This window comes from Lolium rigidum, chromosome 5 (assembly GCF_022539505.1).
Source record: "Lolium rigidum isolate FL_2022 chromosome 5, APGP_CSIRO_Lrig_0.1, whole genome shotgun sequence".
Taxonomy (NCBI): Eukaryota; Viridiplantae; Streptophyta; class Magnoliopsida; order Poales; family Poaceae; genus Lolium; species Lolium rigidum.
This window is the reverse complement of record NC_061512.1, coordinates 268,281,091-268,289,922: the sequence shown is the minus strand read 5'-3', so window position 1 is coordinate 268,289,922 and position 8,832 is coordinate 268,281,091. Positions and strand designations below refer to the sequence as shown.

General features: G+C 50.0%; 1 protein-coding gene across 1 annotated transcript; it reads right to left on the bottom strand.

Annotated features, from left to right (window-relative positions):
• Nucleotides 1–2,588: 2,588 nt before the first annotated feature.
• On the bottom strand, nucleotides 2,589–8,484 carry LOC124652319 (potassium transporter 18-like). The gene is made up of 10 exons (XM_047191342.1): nucleotides 8,209–8,484; nucleotides 7,772–7,997; nucleotides 7,167–7,182; nucleotides 5,947–6,176; nucleotides 5,179–5,229; nucleotides 4,640–4,897; nucleotides 4,500–4,552; nucleotides 4,211–4,325; nucleotides 3,883–4,137; nucleotides 2,589–3,782 (listed from the first exon to the last, which is right to left on the bottom strand). Exons 1-10 carry the CDS (start codon nucleotides 8,326–8,328, stop codon nucleotides 2,767–2,769), a joined length of 2,340 nt encoding a protein of 779 aa, XP_047047298.1. The 5' UTR covers nucleotides 8,329–8,484; the 3' UTR covers nucleotides 2,589–2,766.
• Between the last annotated feature and the right edge of the window lie 348 nt (nucleotides 8,485–8,832).

Genomic DNA, 8,832 nt, shown 5'->3' with positions numbered 1-8,832 from the left:
AGAGAGTATTAATACATCTGATAAATTTGAGACAAGTTTCATGAGATAGATGGAGTAATCAGAACAGCGAGGATCAGAGCGAGGGAATCGGGGGTAGTACTTGGGGACAGCGGCCGTCGGTGCGCTTGGACGGCGGGGACCTCCAGTCGCCGTCCCCGGCGTGGGTGGCGTCGCCCTCGGGGTCGTCGTGGTCGGCCATGGCGGGCTGGCTGTGGTCGGTTCGTCGGGAGGACGCGCGGTGACACAGGAGTCGGTTTATATCTACTCCGTACCAAGCTAGGTCGGTCGGCTTCCGATCGAGGTATGACTTGGACTTGAACTCGTATCGTATTCGAACCCAAAACCGATCCCTTCCTTTCCGTCCACCGTCGACTGCCCCTGAAGACGACTGTAGCTAGTCTCCTGGTCGTCGTCCGGCCGCTACATGGCCACGGCTGCTGAACCCTCTGCTCCATGCGCGCAGGGAGTGAAGTGAAGAACCAGTGCCGGCGAGCTGGGAGAGCCCGGGCGGCCGGAGCGGAGATGGAAGCTGCTGTGTCGGCACGGTGGCCGGCAAGATCGCGCCCAATAAGCTCCTGGATTTCCTGCAGAGAAACCACAGGCAGCTACGTACGTACGTACTGCCATCTCGGCACCAAGAGGTATATAACCCATCCCGCCACAATGCCACATTACAGTACGTTGATTAATTGAACGATTGGTGCAATTGCTACCCTTTCATGGGGCTAGCGAGGTTCTGACTTCTAAGTCCACTGCAAGTCTGCAGCGACATAGTATTATATTTTTCTCTCCTATCCCAAGGTCGGATCTGAGTCTGAGCCCTGGCTTTCGAGGAGCTGGCCAGTGCGCAAGCTACCGACACTGCAGCAAGCGTTGCGCAGCGCCAAGGTGCTTTCCTATCTTCCTGTTCTTCCCTAGCACGTCGGGTACGGGATCTTGACGACCAACAACAACACGGTATAGAGGACGACCAAGGTCTGAAGAAACTAAGGACACTGACATCATATTGGCATCCAACCAATTAACCGATTCGCGGTGGCAACGCCATAATATTGGCGAGAATTAGAGACACGGTCATAAAAAATATCTTATATATATATACTATGTTAAGGTATTAACATGACATAATTAGCAAATTCAGGTGACGAAATATCTTTCTATAAAATTAAACATTTCAATAAAGAAATTGCGGCAAACAAATATACATTTCAAAATTAACTTTTGCATCAACAAATATACTGCCTCGGCGGTAGGTGATCTCTGAGCTCCGCCGTCCATGTCATCTGCTCCCACCCAAGGTTCACACATTCATAACCATGTCCTAAAGAAGCACATTTCTCGCAAAGCCGCCGGTGCTTCTCCCGCATGCCGACCACCGCGTGGTACTCCATGGAGAACACCTTCTCGACGGCGTTGCGCGCCGCGTGGTACGCGAACACCTTGTGGTGGCCCGTCGCGAGCAGCACGACCTTGCCGCCGGCGGTGGTGCAGAGCGCGCGGCACGATGATGTGCAGCTCATTGTCGAGCTCGTCGCGCGACGGGTTGGGCAGGGTCGCCAGGTCGATCCGGCAGCGCGTCTTCCACCGCTCGTCGGCGACGGAGAAGGAGAGGATGAGAGGGTCGTGCGGGTCAACGCCGACGTTGCTGTGCGGCCAGAGGGGCCAGTAGAAAGACCCGCCGACGACCACCGGGGGCAGGCCGGAGAGGTACTTCATCAGGCCCGGCCAGGGCAGCGACGGCACGTCGCCGGCGCAGGGCCGCCACCCGCGTGACCCCAGCGTGTGCACCTGGCACTTGAGCTGGCTCATCCGGTTCGCGAACAGCCTGACCACCTTGTGCTCGCCGGTCACCGGGTCGAAGCCGAGCCCGGTGCTCGAGTACTCGAAGGAGCCCATGGCGCCATGGTAGGGTGGAAACGAGAATTGTAGGGGAGCTGAAAGGTCGGGACACTGAAAGTCTTGGCCGGCTCGCACCGCGGCAGCAGCGCGTGGTCGCCGGTGGAGAGGTTAAAGACGAAGTGCTCGGACGACCGGGCGTCGCGAACGAGCGTGAACCCGTGGCATGGCCTCCGGGACAGCACGACGTACTCCCCGGCGAGGTCGCCCACGGTGAGGAGCTTGCGGGAGGCGGCGCCGGCCTGCGCGACGGAGCACGTGTAGAAGGACGTGGAGGGGCCCTCGGCCGGCGGGAAGAAGGATCTCCGGCTGGCGCGCGGCTGCTCTCCTGGCGTGCGCGGCGACGAAGTGGTCGGAGGTGATCGCCGCGTTCCACGCCCGGCAGACCTCCCGGAAGCGTGCGGCGATGGCAGCCGGCAGGCGCGTCAGGATTTCGTCGGTGACGAGGTCGTCGGGCAGCCGCCGCTGCTCGCTGTCCGACATCGTGATCATGGATTCTGCAAGCGAGGTTGCCGTGGTATCCATGGCTTTTAATTATGATGAACGCCGGCCGGACACTGATGCATATATATGTGCAGCACTGCAGCGTCGTGTACGTAATCCGATTAGGACAGGTACATATTCAGAATTGTAATTCGACATATATTCGTATCTGGATTCCATAATATGATTCAAGTTATATGAACTTTCTGTAAAGAAGTACTAATTGGATTCAAACACGTATTTGAATCGCACCACACTGAAATTTGTCCAGTTCGTTTACATTCTATAGCTTTCAGATATGCATAATTATCACTTCAAAATTCATCGCCGTACAATTCCCTGTACATAATCTACACACATTGATTTACATTCGGTTTGAAGTTTGAGCTACACATAGAACACCTGCCCAACGTTCAGCAGGCTCTCATGGGGAACGTTGAAGATGGCGCTGTTCTCCCTGCAGATCTTCCTCAAGAAGGCGTATAGGTAGTCGATGGCGAACTTCTTCACGAACCCCGAGTCCCTGCGTGCCCGGATGACGGTGTTCCCAAGTATGTGAACCACCCCGGCATCCCGGCACGAGTTCAAGAACGCCACCTCGTCGCCCACCGTCTGGAACCCCGGCGTCATTGTCATCGTCGTCTGCCCCCCTGAGCCGTGGTTCGGGGTGCGCACCGGGACAATGGAGTCACGGGATGCGTAGCTGAGGTCAGCGTCGCTGCTAGCTTCATGGATCAGCTCCTGCTGATCCCGGGCGCTGTACTCGTCGGAGTCGGTGTACTCCTCCATCATGCTCTCCAGCCGGACAAAGAGCAGCAGGCTGCTGAAGAGCATCTTCTCGAAATCGTCATCCTTCCGGTGGATGTCCTTGTACCCGTACCGTGCCACACACCGGAACATGTGGAAGCTCTTGGGCCCAATCCGCTTCACGAGGAACCGCTCGTCTGGCGGCACGGTGTACACCGGTAGGTACTTGACGCAGACGAACACCAGCGTGGAGTGGATTGCCGGCAGGTTCGTGATGAAGTGCGAGAAGATGTGGGGAACGCCGCTCGCCAGCTCAGTGTACACAAGGCCCATCCCAGGGACCCTGACAAGGCCGAGGCTCGGCCCGAGGCCGAGGATCCACGCCATGGACACCTTGCTGTGCATCTCGAATTCGTAGCGCTTGAGCGTGCCGTAATGCCACACATACATGATGACGAGGATTGCCACGGCGAACACAAGCGGAACCCAGCCTCCCTGGTCGATCTTCTGCATGACAGCAGTCAGGTACGGGATCTCGACCGCCAGTGACAGCACGGTGAAGAGGACGACCAAGCTCCAGTGGCTGCGCCATACCAGCAGCATTATGGGGATCATGAGAAATGTTGTCACGAGCATAACTATTATGACAGCAGTACCTGTTTACGCCCCAGAGACAAACTCGTGTTAGGACAGAGGACGAGTGCATACCGCAATAATGAAAATTCTATATTAACAGAGATACAACAGTTTGTTTACCATACGCATTTGCAATCTGGGACTGATTCTTGAATCCAGCTGTGACTGCGATGCAGAGAATCATGAGGATCCAATTGATATCTGGACTGTATATCTGTCCAAGATACTTCTTGGAAGTATGGATGATCTTCACCCTGGGGAAGCATCCCACAGCAAGTGCTTGCTTGATAATAGAATACGTCGCGGATATAGTTGCCTGGCTTGAAACTATTGCAGCAGCTGTTGCAATGACGAACGCTGGCCAAAGTATACTTTCTGCAAGAAATAACTAGGTCCTTACGCGTCCTCCGGATATGGTAACTGGGAAGTTCCTAGGTATGAATATTACCTGGAAGAGAATAATAGAAGGAATGGTTGACCTTTTTCTTGTACGTAGCTATATAGGCAGCTTGACCAGTATACTGCAGAAGAAGGCATGGGAACACAACCGTAGTGAAAGCAATCTGCATATCGAAACGATAAAAAAGTCAGAAAGCAAGCAAATAGACTGATTCTACAAAAAATTAGTTCTGACTGTAAAAAGATCAACCGAATAGATGTCTCTAAGAAATGTAATTTAGAATACTAGTAGTGCTTCTGACTGTTAACAATCACAAGTCACAACCAACAAATGGTACCTGAATAGCTTGTACAGGGAAAAATGAAAGGTCGGCAAACAGTGCTTCTGTCCCTGCAGTATGAGCAAAAGAGTCATGTCTGGTTGTTGACCAATTTACAGAGTACAAGCAACTCTATAAAATTTTGGAAGATCTCGGACCTGTTATGCTGAGCATGATTCCTCCTAGGGAAGCCCAGCTAGTCTTCCCTCGCTTAAAGTAACGATATACATAAATAGGATTGAACGCCTTAAGAACTGACTTGTCATATTTATAAATGTTCACCGCTCCAAGGACTCCAATAAGTATGAACCAAAGGAATACTATCGGTGCAAAAAGCCAACTGACTTTATCTGTACCATAGTGCTGCATGCTGAACAGTCCAATCAATATCACCACAGAGACTATTACAACCACATCTGCAGAAGAAACATAATTGTTCCCAGCAAACTACCATTAACAAAGTTCCACAGGTAAAAACAAAATGCTTCAACTTGCAGTTAGCATGGTAGGTTTATCATTCCACAGACAAAACAATATGTTGACTTATATAAGGTTGGTATCCACAGTGCTGGTTTAATGAACATCAACGTCGAATTTGACATCCTCCTCTGAGAAGCAATAGCAAGTTGATATGAAAGAGGGCATGGTAAAGGTAACGAAAGCTGAAACAGTACTAACTTCAACATTGCACACATACCATTTCTCATCCCAGGTACTTCAACCTGTATTCCACCAGTTGCTGAAAGAACTGTGAATTGTAAGGCAGTCGTTAATATCTATTCAATTGGGCAGAAGTTAACAGTAGAACTATGAAACCACAAACATCAGGAGCAAGATATGAAGAATACAGAATACTAAAATAGATACAAAAATAGTAAAATTTCACTGGTCTCTTGCGCTAATAAAAGGTTTAGTTGGTATGTCAGAGGCTCGGACTAATAAAGTAAGAACAGAAAGGTGCAGATAAATATCAATATAGCACAGAATGGAAGACGGAAAGTCCATGGCCTAAGCTTTTCATCTTATTCAAGGGCATAAAGGGCTCAAGTAAGTAAGGATAAACATTAGTTACTTGTGTTAGGGTTAGGGGCAAGAGTCTGCCACATCCTTTGGTTGAATTAACTAGAAAAATAAATAAATCTATTTCACAAGAGTCTCCCTCCTCTCTGCACTGGTAAGGCTGCAGCTGCGTCAACTGGGTACATGGTCACCTCGTGGACCCTAGGGCCATTATCCAATAGATTGCTGTCAAGGTAGCCTCTAAAAGGAAAATAATTGGTTCAGTGTACCCAAAGGAATTACCGACATGCATTTCTTGCCGAACGTTTCCGATAACTTATAGGCAAGGACAGGGTGTTATGACTGAAGATGCTGGTTTACCGGTTCATGTCAGGCTGATATCTCCTAGTTACGCTATGAATATGAACTTTGAGAAAATCTTACATTAAGGAATGATAACACTCACCTGATATGGCAGGAGTGAGAATTCCATCTCCAACAGCCATGCAAGTACCAAAGAGTACAAGAATAAGAATGACATTCTTTCTGAACTGATGCCCCTCTAACCATATTTTTATCTTTGCAGCAAGAGATTTCTCGTCATATGTCTGACGGCTATATGTTGTTAGATCTTCATCTGTTCTATGTTGGTTGGGAATAATGTTTATCTTTGCGTGCCGGCAAAGCAGTGAATAAGGGCGTGTTCGGATGTCTCCCAGCTTCCAGCTTCCCAAAATTCTGTTCGGAGCTGAGCCGAACGTTCCAACTCCACGAAGCTGGATCCGCGAAGCTGACCCATTCCTACGTACAAACCGCGGAGCGAGTCTTTTCCAAATCCGCGGAACGGCAAAACGAGGAGCGGAGTGAAATTACGGGATTTTGCCACCGCCAAGTGAAAAACGATTCGCCGCCTCCACCCCAACGCCGGCTCCATCCTCGTTTCCGTCCGCTCCACCGACCCCGACAGAGCCTCTCCTAGCTGCGTTCGCGACCCCCAGCCCGAGCCACGCGCCGCCACTCCCGCCGGCGACCGATTATCTTCCGTCGACAGACTGGAGCTCGTCCGTCGCCGCCCATCTGGACCAGGAGCACCTCCGCTGCTGGCTTTGTCCACCATGGCCGCGACCACCTCCCACTACTGCTGCTTGTCCGCTGCCGCCCCATGTTCCCCGTGATGTTGCTTGTGATGCATGCGCGCCTCCCCTGCATCAAGCTCGTGCCTGTGATGGATGTGCGCCATGGCCGCCGGCATCAAGCAAAACGTGGAATCTCGCTCCTTAGACCCCACCATTCCACCAAGGCCTCTTCTCCGGGCTGCTCCGCCACGATTTGATCCGGGAGCGGAGGATCTGCCTCACTCCGATGGTGGAAAGGGGTGGGGAGCGTGGAATCCTGCGCATCGGTGCGAGAATGGGGCAGGGATTTGCGTGCATCCGTGGGGAATTGGAGAGGTGGGGAAGAAGATCCTGACTCGTGGGGTCAATTTGTCACTGGCTGTTGCTTATTGGGCTAGGCTGGCAGTTTCTCTCCCAATAGACCGAATCGACATTTATTGGGCTGTCAGCCCAAGTGGAATACGTAGAGCTGACCCGAACGTTCGCTGCTCCAGGTGAGACGCTGGAGTCGATCTGAGAAGCGAGATCGACGGATTTTTGAGAAGCTAGGGCGTTTCCGAACACGCCCTAAAGAGCAAATGTTCCACCTGAAGTAACAAATAAGCCATGAGCATATTAATATTCATAGTGTAAAACAGTAGGTGAGATTGGAATTGCAGTAATTTCCTAAGCATCACACCATTTTGGGACAAGTTGTCTGTGCGACACATTGTTGTCCCATACTAATATATATACCGATTTATTGCGAGGTACTGTATCAGGTATCATAATTGTACTGTGGTGCACTAAACTTCTGTCCCTACATGAGGCAGCTGCATAGACAAAAATGCCGGAACTTACATTGATGGTTTCATAGTCTACATCCAGCATTTTCCTATTAACGGATTTCTTAAATATACAAAACAACATTTACGCAAGGGGGTGATATAGCTAATTAGTTTAGAAGAAGTTAGATCTCTTCATATTGGACAGGTCTAAGTTCAGAGCCTAACTAACAAAGAGCCTAAGCAACTGTTCTGTTACATGGACTTCGGGAAAAATGTGACCTTGTATCCTAATTCCCTAACAGATGAGCTTTTCATTTTCCAGTGATCTCCAGACGGTCATAGATCATGCTATAGGTATTTACTGCATTATCTGACGCAAAACTTTTGACAGAGCAAGAAAGATTCTTACCTTGGCCGTTATCGTTCGCCCTCAAGACAATGAACACATATTTGACAAGTGGAATCAGGGTAAGGGAGTAGATAATAAGCGAGAGCGCTCCAATCACTTGCTCCGTGTCTTCTATGTCCTGAGGAAAGATGTTGTAGAAAACATAAAGAGGTGATGTGCCTAAGTCTCCAAATACCACACCAAGGCTTTGGAAGGCTAGACGCAGCAGCAAAATTGTTGGGTAGGTCTGCAAACACAAGAGAGGAAAACAGTGCAAAAAGAGAGTTAGTTATCATATACTTTAGCTATTCATTTCAAATCAACTGTGCATCTCAGGCAACATCTGGCCGGTGTTTCACGACCTTTATGGGATGTGTTCAACAAAAAAGAAACATATCCTAATTGGCCAAAAGTGGTATCGAAACGATGGGTGTTTTTGAAATGATACTAGTAATCACCTTTTCTCTGTACATATTCCTCAGTCTCCCGGCCTCTGCATCCATGGGCTGATCGAGGTTCCTTTCCAGCTCCCACATCGCGCCCTTACCGGAACCCTCGTTTGTCGAAACAGTCTCCATGAGCTCAGTTCAGACTTCAGACAATCAGCAGCAGTATCTTACGAGCTGTAGAAATGAAGAAACTACCTTAGCTTGAATTAATCTATCTAGTGTACATAGAAACAAATGAGCAGCACATGACATAATTAATCGATCTTAAATTTGGGCACAGCTGCGCAGCTACATATAGGAGGGATCTAAAACTCCAACCATGCTTAAACTTTGAGTAACATTTAAAAGTTAGCATAAATAGATATCTCTAAGGAATTTTCTGGGGGGGGGGGGGGGCATGCCCCTGCCGTAGGAAAGATTTTCCACTATAAACGAGGGACTACTGATGTCGTGTCACCCTAAGGCCCCTAATATCTATGGACCGGCCTGCCCGTCATCGTTGCAGAGGACATCGTTGTGGATGTCGATAGACTTGGTCTTGCGTTGCCGGTGGTAGTGAAGACCAGGACGCCGGCTTCCATGGCAAGGAGGCCACGGCTACCGGGTCAAGGTCATACGTCGTGGAGCTTCACC